Source organism: Sturnira hondurensis, unplaced genomic scaffold (assembly GCF_014824575.4).
Source record: "Sturnira hondurensis isolate 20B ecotype Veracruz unplaced genomic scaffold, ASM1482457v3 Scaffold0022908, whole genome shotgun sequence".
Lineage (NCBI taxonomy): Eukaryota > Metazoa > Chordata > Mammalia > Chiroptera > Phyllostomidae > Sturnira > Sturnira hondurensis.
Genome location: NW_028095539.1, coordinates 4,930,001 through 4,946,182, shown reverse-complemented (window position 1 = coordinate 4,946,182; position 16,182 = coordinate 4,930,001). Strand labels below are relative to the sequence as shown.

The window sequence follows — 16,182 nt, the reverse complement described above, 5'->3', positions numbered from 1 at the left end:
GAGACATGCCAGCTCAGGAGGCAGGCAGGTGGGAGTAGACACCCGGCCTCCTTCCAGCTTTGCCTGCGTCTGGGAGTTGGTGTCCCAGCGGCCAGGACCGCCAGGGCCAGAGGAGACGAGGAGGGCCCCTCAGGTGCAGGCCAGGGAGCCATGGGCCAGTCTGAAACAGCTCCCACCTACGAGTGACGGGCCTTTCCAGTACCTTGGGCTGAGGGTGGTGACAACTCCCCCAGGGGCTTGGGGCCCTATGGACCTGGGTCTGGGGGGCTGTGGAGCTGGCACCAGGGCCCAAGGCCTCATCCTCCAGCCTCCCCACTGAGCCCAATTGGAGTGGTGCCCCGAAACACATGGCCACCTGACCGGAACCCTGAACCTCCCCATCCCCAACCCTAGGCACCTGGCAGAAGCAAGGTGACTCGCCAGTCAGGTGGGCTGCACGTGGAGTCTCTCCCCCCGAAGGACGCTCTAGCCCTAAGACAAGCGAAAACCCAGAGCAGAGGCTGGGGGTGGGAGAGTTCGTCGAGCCTGTGAGAGGTGCTTTGTGACCTGGCTGACCTGTGATGGTCACAGGATGGGGCCTGTGGTTTTTCTCCTTTATGCATGTGAGGAAACCGAGGCCCAGAGAGGTTAAGGTCACCTAGCCCCTAAAGAGCAGAGGAGAAACTCCCAGAGGCCATCCGTCAGGTCAGGGGGCAGGGAGACCCCACAGCCAAGGCCCCAGCACCACCCACTGTGACGACCCAGGGCAGGGGTGAGAAAGGGAGGCCGTGGGCAGGAATGGCCAGGACTCAGGCCTGTGAGCTGGTGGGGAGGGAGGGCAGGGAGCGCTGCCTGGACTAGGGCATGGATCGAGTGGAACTAACCGATATTGGGGACCAGAGCCTGCTGGGCCCTACTGAATCTCCCCCGAGCTGCAAAAGCAGGGGACTCGGTGTCCTCGTTCTCCAGTGAGGGTGAGAGAGGGTGTGCCACTTGCTTAGCGTCTCAGGGAGCAAGCAGTGGAGCCGAGACAGTGGGGCGAGTGGGATCTGCTCTAGGCCTGGCTGTGCCTCGGGCCCCCAGCAAGGCCGGCAGGGCGGGGTAATGCCAGCGGGGTGAGGTGCTGGCGCATGAATGTGCCTTCCCTGGGCCACGTGTGAGAGGACCTGGAAGGACCACCACACACAGCCTGGTGTCATCTCCACAACCACGGAGTGATGCTGCTCCCTCGGGAGCCACAGGGGGTGCCGGGGAAGGGAAGACCAGCAGGCCATGGGCACCACACAGACAGTCACCCAGGACTCCCAAAACTCCGGTCCCCAGGACCGTGCAGGCCTAAATGGGAGGCAGGGTTCCCCACCCGCCACTCTCCTCAGAACCACACAGCAGCTCGGGAAGGCGCAGAGTACCCAGAAGAACCCAGGCAGTGTTAGGTGGAATGCGTACGGGTCCCTAGGGGCACCGTTGGGGGCGGAAGAGGCAAAGGAGCAGATCTGGTAATTACTCCTGAGGGGGTATGACCTGTGCCCTCACACTTGGAAGCCATACAAGCAGGTGCTTTAAAGGTCCCTGCGCACACGACAGACAGGCAGGTGCTGGGGGATGACGCACCTACAGGACTCTAGCCCCACTGCCCCATGTTCTGGCAGTGGGTGCTCATGGCTTGGGATGTGATTTCCAGCACCAGCACCGTGCACGAAATCCGGAAAATGCTGGGGGACCCAGAATTCAGAGAACTGACTCCGGTGGCCTCAGGGGCACCCCGACCCCGATGGCAAAGATGAACTTGATTTTTTAAAAACGAAGAGAAATAATTACATAATTGTACTTTGTGCGATAGCTGTTGGAAATGTGAACACGTAGTAAGTGAATGAATGACTACATGGCAAGCACAGGCCCACAGGCCGAATCGCCCTCCTCCTGGTTTTCTCCAGTCAGCACCTTGTCTCCACCCGGTGGCAGCACCAAGATCCTTGCCTCTGGTTAAGGAGTAACTTATATGTACACAGTCCTAAAGTTACATTCGGCCCTTTGAAGGCGACCGCGAGGCCATTGTGGCCTCCGGTGAAAATGAGTTTGATGCTCATTGGACAAACATTTAGGGCCACAAAGAACCTAAATGTTTGTCCAGGTTAGCATGAACTTGCCTTTGGCTCTCTTCGTGGAGCAAGTGCAGTGGCCAGACACGAGGCAGGCCTGGCGTGGAGCCTGCCAAGGGGGTGAGGGCCAGATGGAGGGAGCCACAGGGGCCACGTTAAAGACTCGGGTGTTCGGGAAGATGCTGAGAAGCTGAAGGGGTCCTGACCGTCGGGAGGCTCTGCTGCCTCTGGACAGGGCCCTGGGGCAGGGCCCAGAGTGGTGGGGGGGNGGGCCCAGAGTGGGGGGGGGGGGGGGGGGGCAGGAGAAAGCAGATATTTCAGACACCTGAGCTAGAGTCAGCAGACTTCGCAGCAGCAACAGAAGTGGGTTGGGGGGTAGGCGGGGGCAGGTTTGTCATTAAGGGCAAAAGCAGAGTTGAGCTGGGACTCAGGACACCCTGGGCTCACCCTGGACAGTTCCTCCTCCGTCGTCTGGTTTTCCTCTTCGTCTGGTTTTCCTCTTCCGCTGTGTCTGACCCACTTCGGAACACACCTTTTGAGCTCGTTTTTCAGCTGCCAGATTTTTCTGGTTTGATTCATTTGAAAATCTTCCACGGTTCACCTACGGTTCCCCTTACCCGCTGACATTTTCAAGTTTGTCTCTTATTTTCATAAAACACAGAACACGCAGCCCGGTCACTGCAGCATCCGAGGGGTCTGCATGTCTGTCTCCCTGACCTGCCTCCCGCTGGTCTGGTTGCGGAGTTGCTCCCTCCTGGGCTTTGTGCTGTTCTGCTCACTGCACTTTAACAACTACTCATACAAATGATTGGCATCTAGGAGGCAGGTTCCCTCCTCCCGAGAATCGTTCGCCTCTGCCTCACGTCTTGGGTAGGTCACCTTTACTGAATGTTAAGGTTCTGGGGGCTGCTGGGGACCCTGACCCACAGCCTTCGAGCTTGTGTGAGGGCAGAATTATTTCTGACCCCCTCACCCTAGAGTGTAGCCAGTCTGCACCTCAGCACAGTGAATCAAGGAAGGATTAGAGGCCTCCAACATCCCAGCTCAGTTTGCAGTTATTTCTTCCACAGCAAGATCCACCAAGCACAAGCTCAAGCCAGACCAAATTCCACAAGGACTGGAGGTCCCGGCAGAGGCCTGGGGAGAGCACACTGGTTGCCCCCGGTCCTCCAGGGCCGTCCTGTGGAGGGGAGACCAGGCTCACTACGAGCAGGTCCAGAGCCAGCCAGGACCACACGGGGAGGCGGACTGAGACAGGAAAGGGGACACTTCCTAACTCTACGTGGCAGTGAGGTCTCCTCTGACTCTGGTGGGAAATGTCACAGGGCCACTCAAACTGTGGCTGTGGGGGCCAGAGGGACCAGATGTCTTGGAGACACTCGGTGCTACGGTTCTAACCGCATCCTCTAGTGAGCTCAAGTCAACGTGTACTCAAGCGGCCAGAGTTCAAGATTTTATTTTAAAACAATAGTAAACAATTTGATTTTTCTTCAACCATCTCACACTTGGCTTGTCTCAGGCAAAACGTACAAAATAAGGAAGAAAGAGGAGGGGAGAAAATGTGGGGACCGACCAGCCTTCCCCAGAAACAGGCCCCTGGTCCTGGCACCTGGAATGGCTTTTGGACACTGTCTTTGACAAATGAAAAAAGAAAGCACCCAAACATTGTGCTTCAGCAGCAGGTTAGGAACCCCCACAAAGAAAGGGAGGGGCAGGGTTCCAACACAGGTCCCCGAGCAACCTGGGTCAGTTCTAGAAACTTCCAAGAGCCCAGAAGCAGGTCCACCCCACAACTCCATTTCAGAGAGACTCGGAGATCAAGTCCCTGTAGGAGAGCCCATCCCGGGGACACCCCACAGACAGCAGGGTCTGTGCACCCCACCCCCAACACAGGCAAGTCTCCAGCCCCACGGAGGGGGTCGGGAAGGACAAGGAATGTTCAGAGTGAGGGGGAAGGGCAGGGTGGGGATGTCGGGCACCCACTGCCTGCCCCTCCCCCAGCTCCCGGTTCCTTTGCATTCTGTCCTTGTGGAGATGAACGCTAACTGCTCCCAGACAGCAGGACCAGAAAGAGCTGTAAACAGCCTGGGCTCGCTCACCCACGTGTGCAGGCTCCTTTGTCAGAAAGGGACCAGAGAAAGCCCTTGTGGTGCAGGGTCGGTTCGAGGCGGGACACAAGGAAAGCAGCCGCCAGAGGCCGCTCTCTCTGGGCCCCGCCGGCCCCCAGTCTAGGAAACACTGAATGAGGCTCCGGAATGGCAATGGCGGTGGGGAGGGCACGGCGCGCTCCCCACCTTGCGGGCCCAGGAAGAGGCAAAGGGCCTGGGCCCCTGGTACTTGGGGCCACAGCAAAGCGGGCTCTTCCAGCCCTGTCTCCGGAATCCTGTCTGCCATCAACAAAACCAAAAATAAATAGTGTGTATTTTTCACGCCACCTGGACCCCCGGCCCCGAGAGCACAGGTGTGAGCCCTCCTCCTCCACCCCACACCCAGCGCCCACACCAAGGGCACCTTCTGCCCGGCCGGGGGCTGGCAGCAGCACATCGAGGATCTCTGGCCACGTGGCCCCCGGCAGCAGGCCCTCCAGGGTCCTGGCTGAGGGGCTGACTCAGCCCTTCGGGCCACCTTGTTCATTAAAATAAAAATAAGAAAAGAAAAGGCTCCACTTGGTGACTTGGGTCTGTAGAGGTCTCTGCTTCTCTGTCATTCCATCCATCCCGCTAAGCGTCATGTAGGCCAGACCTGGAGGCTGGGCCCAGCCTCACTCACCAGTCACTGCAGTTTCGTCCCCAGCTTGCGTTGTCTGTTCCTGCAAAGTGGGGGTGGGAATCTAAAGTGAGGATGCCTGGGGTCAGAGGAGGGGATGCCTGGCATTCAGTGCCCCCTTGGCTATCCCCTCCCCACCCACAGTCCCAGCAAAATAAGTGAGGGCCCACCCCCAGGAGCCCCAGCGTCTGGCTCAGCCAGGCCAGTCAGAGTTCCTGTCCTAGGACCCAGCAGCTAAACATGGCCAATCTCTCTGGCCTGCCTGTATCACAGATGTCTTGGCCTGTTGTCCAGGAACAGAGCCAGGAGATTGGGGCAGGACGAGAGAAAAGAGGCTGAGGGCCAGGGCTGGATTCTAACTATTCACAGGGAGTCCCCCTTCACAGATGAGCCAGCACAAGCAGGGCTATTAAACCCAACTAAGCAGGCTGAAGGCAGCGCGTTCTCTCTCCAAGAGGTACGCAAGCAACGGCAGAACTACTGCTGGAGGTTATAGAGGAGCTCGAAGTGCCTGGTTCGGGGGCGTGGCTACATCCACGACGGGCCCAGGAACCGCAAGGAAGCAGAGGTAATCCCCCATCTTCCAGAGAGCCTGGCTGAGGCTCGGAGAGATTGGGGCCCTCTCTAGCGCCCAGTCACCTCCCAGGAACCTAACTGCACCCTCACTCCTGCAGGACACGGCGCTAGCCTTACCTCCACCCCACCCCTCGCTCCCTGGGCTCCAGCCACGGGGCCTGGCCCCGACGGGCTGGACTCACCAAACGTCCTCCCGCCTCAGAAGCTTTACATACTCTCTTCCCTCTTCTGAGAGCATTTCCTGCCAAAACCCAACTCCAGCAGGCAAAGCTTTCTCTACATTCGGGTCTGTCTCCCCGGAGCAGCAAGCCTAGCCACCTGCCCCCAAGTCGAGTCCCTGTCCAGAGCTCCCAAGCCCAGAGCTCTCATCAAACAGGCAGGCGCCCTAGTCCCTGGCCACTAGGGCTGCCTTGCCCTCTGCCTACTCTCAGCACACAACCTGGCACTGAGCATGCGCCACATCAAAATTTTGGTAAACGAAGGCAGGCATGGCAAGCAAGGTCAGGCAGGGTGGGGCAGGGCCTCTAGGGCAGGACCACTTGGGGAGCCTGGGCCAGCAGGGGCTTCTCCCCCAGTAATGGGATTGCCTGCCCTACCACCTCAAATCCCCTTTCCTCATGGATCCAAGACTTTACACCTTCAGCTCTTTAGGATAATTTGGACCATGATGCACTAGACACAGCCCCAGGCTGCTGGGATGCCCTGCCCTGCCCTGCCCTGCCCTGTGATTTCTCTCACCAGCTCCTAGGGAAACCTCCCAGGCTTGCTCTGGAGACTGACCTCCCTCGGCTCTTGTCTGAGCCCCACGAGGGGCCAGGCCTTCCCCACCCTAGCTGACACTCTACCCGGGACTTGGGATGAGTGGGGAGGAAGAGCTCTATCAGGGGGCTCCAAAGCCCAGCTTTGCACCAACTTGCTGTACAGCTACACCTGGGTTGACCCATCTACAGGGAAAGTGTCTGGACTAACCAGCCTAAGGGGTGTCCACACAAAGGCGCCGAGAATCCCGGCTACCCCGCTCTCTGGTTCTGGGCCACAGGGGTTAAAAGCAGAGCTCTGGGCCAGCTAGCCTGGGTTCCCAGCCCAGCTCCCCCACGCATGGTCCCTAAGTCATCCATCAAGGGGCTACTCATCTTGTCTCTGAGCTGCAGCTTTCTCATCTGCAAATGGAGCCCAGGAGGGGACTCGGTGAGGCAGTGCGAGAAAAGTGCTTAGACAAGGGCCTGGCCCCTGGGGAGCCCTCCAAACAGGGGAGCAGTGGCTTCCTTGGGGCTATGCCCCACTGAGCCAGGACCCAGTGATTGCTGAAGCCCTAACTCACCTGGCTTCAGCCCGGGTCACCGTGTACTCAAACCAGAGCACATTGGGAATGAGGCTTGTGTCTCGGATTAGGAAGAACTCGGAGACGGGCCTGCGGAGACAGACGCCCAGAGCCCCAGCACCACGTCAGGACTATCGTCAAGGCAGAGTCCCCCATCCGTGCCTGGGGCCAGCCACCTACCTCCCCCCAGCTGCTCAGACAGTCCTGCCTAGCCAGTGACCCCAGAGCCACTGAGAGACCCAGACGTGTCACCTGCATCACAGAGGCAGGGCACTCCCTCTCGGTATACACACAGCTCAGCAGGACTCAGGCTGCGTCCTAAGTCCCTGAGAGCCTCAGCGAGGGCAGAGAGTGCCACCCTGACCTCTGGGCCTGAGATGAGAAAACCCCTGGGCAATACAGAAGCCACGAGAGCTTCAGGCCGACCGGAGGCCCGGACACTAGGGCTCTCCCAGGGAGATCAAGGCTGGGGTAGGAACTCCTGGGTCCTCCCACTGATGGCCTCTTCCGAAAGCGGGGACAGGGACCATGATGCCTGGGAAGAGGGGAGGGGCAGCAATAGGGGCCAAAAGCAGTTACCAAGATGCTATCCTGGGGAACAGAGGGGTGAGGACCTCCTGGGTGAAGGCGAACCAAGCGATGGCCATGAGGCTTCCAGCGATGCCCCCATAAAGCACCTGGCTCCAAGTGTGATATAGCAGGTAGACCCTGGGCCAAGGACAAAGGGAAGTTCATGAATAGGCCTGCACAACGTCCCATACCCAAGTCCTAGCCTCCCAGGGACTGTGAATACACACGGGGAGACACACACAGACCGGGTGGACCTCTGTGAACACAGAGCCTCAGGTCAACTCCAGAAGGAGGCAGGGGACTGGGCCCGGACCCGACCCGCGCTGCCCTTTCAACCCGAAGTGAGGAGAGGGCTCAGCTGAGGGTCGACTCCCTTCGCTCTAGCCCTTGAACTCCGAGTTGGTCTGCAAGGGGCTCCCCCAGCATGCTGGGAACAGATGGCTGATCTGTGGAGGTGGCCCAAAGCCTGGGCTCAGCCAGGAGGACAGAGGGAGGACTGGATTATAAGGGGCAGTGGGGCCCTGACCCCACAAAATGAGAGACCAGGGACCTCTTTCCCCACCCTGCCCTACAGGCTCTGGGACTCGGGTCCACAGACAGGTCCAGTCGGGACCGAGAGTCCAGCAGGAGCCAGAGGACAGGGTACGAGGCGGGGTGCCCTGCTCCATACCTGCTGTAGGAGACCAGCAGGGCTGCAGTGAGGAGGCCCAGGGAGAGCACGTGCCTCCAGAGCAAGTCCAGGAACCTGGCGTTGTTCGTCTGGTGCATTCTGGGGAGACAGGCCCATCGGGTGGCCTCGGCCCACAGCCAGAGCCCGGGCCCCCCCCACTGCTCCTGGCCCCACCCACAGGATCCCTGGGAGCCTGCGGTCCTGGCTACAGCTCCTCCCACCTCCATAAGAGGCCAAGCCCCAAGGAGTGTCCAAAGGAGTCTGGCCTGGGCCAGTTCAGGGCCAGTCCAGTGCGGGGAAGCTCACCTTAAATACAGGAAAAGAAAGGAATAGACGGAGAAAAACCACATAAACTGGGAATGACTGGAGGGCATCCCGTACTTGGTGCCCTCTGCCGTGTGGGGGCCTGAGGGAGAGAGAACAGGTCATGGCGGGAGGATGAGGCCTCCCAGTCATGACCCGACCGTGGGGACCCCGGCTCCCCACAGCCTGGGCCCTACCTCCACAGGGCCGAGGCTCCTGGATGACGTGTTTGATCAGCCAGTTGACCCCCTGGTTCAGAGTCAGGCCCCCGAGGAACGAGATCTGCCGGGAAGATGTATGGTCAGCTGGGCCTCTGTGCCTCCCAGCCACTGCCCAGCCCTGCAGGCTGTGGCCTGAGGCTGACCCTCCCAGCCCAGCTGGTGACCAACCTGGAACCAGCCAGGGGGCTCCAACACCTCACCTCAGGAAAGGCAGAGGCATGGAGGGGACAGGGCGGCCCTTGGGGTGGAATGGTGTGACCCCCTTCCTGGGGCAGGGACAGTGGCGGGTACCAACTCACCGTGTGCAGCTCCCGCTTGAATATGATGAGGGTCACGAAACCAACAATGACAAATATGGGGCTGAGGCTCAGGTAGGCAAGGAGGTGGCCAGAGAGATCACCTGGGTGCGACAGGGAGACCGGGATGAGGACAGAGCATGAGGACAGAGATACCAGAAGCAGGGCTGGCCCTTCTTGCAAGTTAAGTAGGACCTGAGCCAGAAAGGAGGTCCCAGCAGGGCCGGTGTGCAGGGCAGGCAGCTGGGGCCATGTGGGGGACTGGCAGCCCAGACACTATATCGCCCACCCTGCCGAGTCAGGGGTTTGAACTTGGCTCCTCTGACCCCCAGGCTGGCCCTGGGCCAGGGGACAGCCCGGCAGGCACACCTACCAGTGCCTCTGGAACACAATCCTGGGTCCGACTGCCTCAGCCAAGCTCTGGGCCTCCGAGGGGACCCAGGACTCTCCGGTCACACAGACTTGGGTCTGTGCTTCAGACCCCATGAGGATCAAGGCCAGGGCTGGGGAGGAGGCCGTGCTGCCCAATAAGGATGCCTGCTGCAGGGACAGCTTCTCACTTGCTCTCTGACTGGCAGGAGGCTGGCTACCTACCAGCTGCCTGCTTTTTTACCATCCTGACGGACCACGGACGGACAGTGTGACGACTGCCAGCCTCTTCTGAGAGATGAGAACTCCACAGCCATGCAATGAGAGCCACTTTCCCCCTCAAGTCCAAAGGCCACCCTCACCATTCCACGCGGGGGCAGCCACATGGCCACTCTCAGGTAAGAGGGCGAGGCTCAGTCCCAGGCCAGCACTGGCTGGCTGTACGACCTCAGGCAAAGATGCCACACCCCTGAGCCTCTGCTCTTGCATCTGTGAAAGGGGAAACTAGTACCAACCCCCTGTGCCTGTGGGACACCCAGCTCGGTCCCTGGCACCAGGACGCTGCCATGCGGGGGGCGCTGCTCACCCAGAGGCTGGGTGAAGGGGACATGGGCAGTGGCCCACACCACCAGCCTGGTCTCTCACACAGGTGGCTGGGGAGGTGCCCACACAGAGAGGAGCCCAGACTCAGCCTGAAGAGATGGGCACACAGCTGGCCTCGCCCACACCCACGCAGGGCAGGGCTGGCTTCGAGTTGGCCTGGGGGACAGGCCACCAAGCTCCCCTCAAGTGCTGGTGCTGCCACAGGTCAGAGGGGTGACACCAGGCGAGGCTCTTCCCATTTCTGGGCCTCTGCCTCCTCACCCACAGGACGCCCTGGCCTCTTACAGTCCTAAGGTCCTGGGTCTCTCAGCTGCCCAGCTGACGGATGGACGCACAGAGCACCTGGCAGTGAGGAAGGGGAGCAGCTTGTGCCCCGAACCTGCGGCCATCTCCATGGCCTGTTCCACACGGTGCTAACCTGGGACCTTCCTGCAGAAGCTATCTGTGACTCTGGCTTTGCCACTCTGCTCCAAGCCTCTCTGTGGTTGCCTCTGCCCTTGGGATAGGTCGCACTTCTGCCCAGCTCATTAGGCAGGCCCAGCTCTGCTCCCCTCCCACCCTGTGCTCCAGTTAGTTCCGGGACCACACTCCAGTTCCCTGCCCTACTTCTGGACCTTCGTGCACACTGCTGCTCACACTTGGGATGCTGCCTGGGTTAACTCAACGTAAAGTAAGTACCCACCATAGTGGCAAAAAAGACATGTTCCTGCTACTGCAGAGCCCTCAGCATGGTGGGGGAATATGCAACTAGGCATCATTCATGATACGCCTGTTAGCGTAGACAGAGGGCTGTGCTGGTCTCTGCCTCTACCCAGCCCATAAGAGCAGGAACAGGGTCTCTTTACACAGCACTCAATGCCCACAGCCCAGCACAGCACCTGGCACTTAACTAGGCTCAAACATAATGGTTGGTGAATGGAGAATGTGTGAAAAAAAAGCAAGCAAGGGGTATGCAGACGTGCACAAGGCCATAGAAGAGTGAGCACGGGATGCCCCCGGCTCAGCCAGGCCTCTCCGTCAGAGAGAGGGTCTGCTAAAGGGTCTCTCGTCACAGCCTGCATCATACTGCTTACAACTGTAAGGTTCCTGATGTTCCTTCTGAGACTGTGAGCACCCGGAGAAGCTACTCCAAGGCCAGGTGGGAGAAGCCATGAAGGTGCTGAGGCCTTGGCCAAGTCCCTTTCCCTCTCCAGGCTTTGGTTTCCCTCCTGTAAAGTGGGGTTTTTCATAGTCCAGGGCTGCAGGGACTTATCAGTCTGTTCACCACTCTAAACCCAGAGCTCGCCCAGGGCCTAGGCAAGCGGCTAGCTAGCAGGAGGTGCTCAATGGATACTGGCTGAATGCATGGATGGATGGATGGACGGTGGGCAGGCAAACTGGCAGGCTCAGCACCTGGCAGGGCCACCCCACCCACACAATAACCCAGAACACCCAGGGTCAAAGTTCTCTGGCAGCCAGCCCTGTGGCCCCCAGCAGGGCCAGGTTCTCCCAACTCCACCCAAAAGAGCAGCATATGAGTAGTCCCTTCCTAGGACAACGAGGGTTCAATGAAGGGCTCATCTGATACCCAACCATCCTACCCAGGGAGGGTGGGGTGGGCTTAAGAGGGTCCTGAGAAGGTGGGATATTAACTGCAGTAATTTTTTAATGCGTCCTGCACATCAGGCACTGCACTCAGCATTTCTTATGCCCATTATTAGATTCTCACGTCACCACTAAGAAGGGAGGCACTGTGGTTAGTCTCACTTTAGAGACGAGGTGACTGGGGCACCTACAGGGGAAGTCACTTGCACAAGACCCAGGCCTGAACTTAAGCCCAGACACCTCTGACCCCAAGGCCCAAGCTCTGCAACACTCTACTAGACCGCCTGTAGAACGGTAGCTGAAGAACGTCCCAGCTGGAAAACCCTGCCCTTTTAGAGACGCGTCTGATGGGAAGCTCCAGAAGTCAAGATCCTAGGGGCTGCTTGCCCGTCACCGGGTTCCCCTCTGTTGTGGAGCTCTTCCCTGCTCAGGGCGTGGCAGGCCAGAAGTACTCAAGCAAGGAACAGCTGCCTGGCCTCGGTCTGCACACTTCCAGCAATGAGAAGCTCTTTCTCTTACAGGCAGCCCAAATTCACTGTTCGAAAGAAACAGACACTCCCTTGACGCCAGGGAGAGAGTCAGGCCTCTCTGGCTCCGGGGTAGGCGGGCAAGAAGGGCCCAGGTCCAGGGCAGTAATCCTTTCCCGTTTCACACGTACCTCTCCCCATTACAGCCCACCCGTGCCCCAGGACCAGGGGGAGCACCCCGTCGCGCAACCGCAGAGTGCGCGAGCGAACCTCACAATTTCGCCCAGCTCATCGCCGCACCACCGCGCCTGCGCGGCGCGCGCCGGCCGAACCCCTCCATGGCTCACTATTTGACAGTTCCTACCCCGATACCCCGGCGCCTCCTTCTCGGGCTTGCGCGAGTCGGAGCGCCCGCGGCTGAAAGGCCAGTCCCAGGAAGGCGTCCTTGGTGCCAGGGCCGCATCCTACCTGCAGGATATTCGACGTGAGTAAGGGTGACCGGCCGCCATGAAGCGGGGAGCGAGCACTGTCCGTCCGCTGCCATCTTACCCGGAGACCGGGCTTCGCTGAGCAGCCAATGGGGTGCCAGGGGGGCGGTGGTCCTGACCTATCATGCCGGGGAGGCTCCGCGCATCCAATTGAAAGATGATACAGGTAGTGGCGCAGCCATTCAGCGTGCAGGCCGTAGGGCTGGCCCTAGTGGCCAATCAGAGAGCGAGGCACCTAAGAGCTTATGAGCCGGCAAAGCCAGCGTCCAATCCTGGGCGAGCTCAGGTAGGTTTCTGGTCAATCAGGGAAGGGGAGGGTTCCAGCCCAGAATAGAGGGCATAACAACCAATCAGAATGTGAATCCGGCTCACAGCGTGGGCGGGGCGGGCCAATCAGGCCCTAGTTTGGGGGGGTGTGTTGAACTTTGGTGGGAGCTTTGGTTTGTCTGGGAGCTGAGCGGAGTGGAGGCTTCCCCAGCACCTGGAGCCCTCCCTGAGTCGGGGGACCCGGGCGCTGTTGGGCGCTTGCTCGAAGTGTGGAGGCCACCTTGGCACGATGGGGTCAGAGTCCACACACTTTTAGTTACGAGGAAACTGAAGTCAAAGACCCAGAAGGCATATATTTTTTCTTACGTGACGCGCAGAGTGGAAGTTAAGAAAGATTCCTTCCTTCTTTTCTTTGATTAACAAAGACTTGTTGTTTCACTCATATTTATACTATTTAATGAGGCAGCTTGGGATCTTAAACAGGAAGCCGGTTTTCTATCTACCTCAGTTTCCCCAAAGCATTCCACATAGTAGGAAACAAGGCCCTGCATAAACAGCTACAACTTGCCACCCACCTGTCCCTCTCCTATCCTCACTGTCTCAGAATAGGTTGACTTACTCATAGTCCAGGCAAAGTGCCGACCCCTCTTGTCCCCTAGCCTTTGCACATGCTATTCCACTGCCTGGAATGCATCCCTGCCCCCACTTTGCCTGGCCAAATCTGGGTGTCAGGGTGTCAGTTCTCACGTAGAGGTTTCTGTGGTCCCTTGAGGAGCCTCCACTGGGCCCCTCCCCTATCCAGCGTTGACCACACTGGACAGTTTCTCGTCTGTCTCTCCCAGTACACAGTAGTTCTCTGACTTCACGTTCACTAAGACCAACTTGTAGGAAAAGCAGATTCCTCAGTCCAACTAGGGCCTTGGAGCCTGCATTCTTACATGCCCTGTTTTGTTTTTTTTTAGATTTTATTTATTTATTTTTAGAGAGAGGGGAAGGGAAGGAGAAAAACGGAGAGAAAAATCAATGTGTGGTTGCCTCTCAAGCACTCCCTACTGGGGACCTGGCTGGCAACCCAGGCATGTGCCCTGACTGGGAATTGAACTGGTGACCCACTGGTTCGCAGCCTACGCTCAATCCACTGAGCAACACCACCCAGAGCCCTGGGGTTCTGATACAAGTGGTTCCAATACAAGTGTTTCCAGCCACTCCTGGAGAAACCCAGGGCACCCTTAAGACAGGGCCTGTTATGTATTTGGGCCTGGCCCAGGCCAGACCTAGAACAAGAAGCTGTTAAATGATATAAATGCTTGTGAGAAGTGAAAATAAACAAGGGAATCCCACCGACTAGAGTGGGTGGCTCTTCGAGGGCACAGGACAGCTGGATCTGGGACCGTGGGCTCAGCTGAGAGGGCTGGGGGTCATGCTGACTTGGAGCCCATCAGGGAGCTGGAAGGGCCCCCTGGCTCCCCTCAGCTGTGCTCAACTCCCCACACAGCCCCGCCTCGGCTTCTCTGGGTCAGCTGGCCCCATTTCCCTGTCACCTGTCGTCAGCTACCTCAGGCACTGCCATTATTAGCTTCCGAGAAGCAGGAGGTACGAGAAGAGTGGGCTGTGAATTTCCCAGAATAGCCAGCCCCTGGGACGGGGCAGCCATCCTGGTCTGGCTGCATTGCCCCTCCCTGGTTAGTGGCCGTTTCACCAGTGAGCAAACAGGCCTAGGGAGGCAAAGCCCCTGAAGCTCAGGCCTGTGTGATTGCAGAGTGCACTTGTCAGGGGAAGCATTCCAAGGCCGCAGTGAAGATGAAGAACTATAGAGAGAGAGGGAGTTATCCAGTGCGGGGTTTTCCTGGCACAGGGGACAGCAGAACCAAGGGTCCTGAGGCAAGAGTGTGGCTGGGTGAAATGGGCAAGAGAGAGTGAGGGGTGAGGGGCTGGGAGAGTGGGGACGTGGCAGGGGCTTGGCCCCTCAAAACTTTAAGGGCCACTATTAGTGGTGAGGACAGATGGGAGCCGGGACAGATGGGAGTGTCGTTTGGTCTGGTTTTCCTTTTTAAAAAAATTAAAATATAGCCCTGGCCAGGTATCTTACTTGTTAGAGTGCTGTCCCAATAGGCCAAGGTTGCGGGTTCAGGTCACACACAAGAAGTGACTGACAAACGCATAAATAAGTGGGGTAGCGAATCCACGTTTCTCCCTCCCTCTCACGAATTAATAATAAATTAAATTAAAACATAACACTTATACAAGAAATCCCAGAAATTGAATGTGATGATGTTTCAGAAACAAAGCAAACCTGTGTGAGCAGTCCCCAGATCAAGAGCCGGGGCCCCAGTAGCCCCTGACACTCCATTTGCTCACCCCGGGGTGGCTACCACCCAGGCCTCTGACACCAGGCATGAGTTTGGGCTGGTTTTCTGCTTTCTATACACACCCTCCAGTACAGGGAGGGTTAAAAGTGGGTTTACAGTTCTGAGCATGCGAAACACTTTATACTTGCACGATATTCGCACTTATTGATTTTCCATACAAGCAACTGTAAACCCACTTTTGTCCCCCCTCTAAGTACTGTTCATGTGTGGCTTCTTTCACAATTGTGTTTGCGAGATTTATCCTCACTGTGCTCTCTAGTTGTAATTTGTTCTCTCAACGCCGTGTGGTATTGAGTTCACCAGTTTATTTTCCATTTGACTTTTTCTTTGAAGATTTTACTCATTTATTTTGAGAGAGAAGGAGAGGGAGGGAAAAAGAGGGAGAGAAACCTTGATGCGCAAGAAGATCCATGGATCAGTTGCCTCTCGCATGCCCCCAAGTGGGGACCTGGCCCGCAACCCAGGCACATGCGCTGGCTGGGAATGGAACCGACGACCTTTCAGTCATCAGGACAGCATCCAGTCCAAGGAACCACACCAGCCAGGGCTCACATTTGACTTTTAATGGGCATCTGGGGTGTGTCCAGGTGTGGGGTGTTACAAACAGCACTGCTAGGTATCTAGCAGTGTGCGTATCTTTGGGGAACTTACGGATGCATTTCTGACAGGGACGTGCCGAGGAGCCACTGCAGGGTCCCATGAGACCATGAGATGGTGGAAGTGACAAGTCAGACGGGGCATGTGGACCAGGGGCTCGGCAGTGTGGGTGTGAATGCTGCACAGGACCCACAGGAGCCTGTGGAAGTCACCGGCCTGCTCCCTAGGCGTCCTCGGACAAGCCCCAAGAACCAGGCTTTTCCAGAGTCCCCAGCTGTCCCAAGTAGGACCGGCCTTGCCCTGTGGCCTCTCCTCTGGCAGAGGTCAGACGGGGCAGCCCTGAAATCAATGGTGCAAGGTCTAACAGTGCTTTGCACTCCAACACTTTCGCTCCCTGGGCCTATTTGCCCAAACTGTGTCAGCCGCTGCCCTCTAAATTAGAGGTTTCTTCGTTCACCTCGGGAATCTCTGTGTTTGGATTCCTAAGCAGTCCCCTGTCTGCCACAGAAGTGGGCCAGGGTTCCCTCAGGGCCTTCCCAGCTCTGGTCTCCGGGGCTGGGCAGGGACATCATGTTACTCTAGAAAGGGAGTGAGTGCTCAGAGACTGATGGGGACGAGGCGGGGGTGTCCAGAGGAC

General features: G+C 58.1%; 1 protein-coding gene across 3 annotated transcripts; it reads right to left on the bottom strand.

The window, feature by feature from the left end:
- Positions 1-3,518: 3,518 nt before the first annotated feature.
- On the bottom strand, positions 3,519-12,528 carry DOLPP1 (dolichyldiphosphatase 1). 3 transcript variants are annotated; one of them, XR_005065046.1, is made up of 9 exons: positions 12,293-12,519; positions 8,805-8,905; positions 8,482-8,566; positions 8,288-8,387; positions 7,982-8,080; positions 7,321-7,449; positions 6,742-6,831; positions 4,590-4,887; positions 3,519-4,465 (listed from the first exon to the last, which is right to left on the bottom strand). XR_005065046.1 is itself a non-coding variant. In XM_037036424.1 (8 exons), the coding sequence occupies exons 1-8, from the start codon at positions 12,366-12,368 to the stop codon at positions 4,851-4,853; spliced, it is 717 nt and encodes a 238-aa protein (XP_036892319.1). In that variant the 5' UTR covers positions 12,369-12,519; the 3' UTR covers positions 3,519-4,850. The 3 variants fall into 3 exon arrangements, 2 of the variants coding, with proteins under 2 accessions (XP_036892319.1, XP_036892318.1); XM_037036424.1 differs by having other exon boundaries at positions 3,519-4,887; XM_037036423.1 differs by lacking the exons at positions 3,519-4,465; positions 4,590-4,887 and adding an exon at positions 4,894-5,436 and having other exon boundaries at positions 12,293-12,528.
- Positions 12,529-16,182: the final 3,654 nt, after the last annotated feature.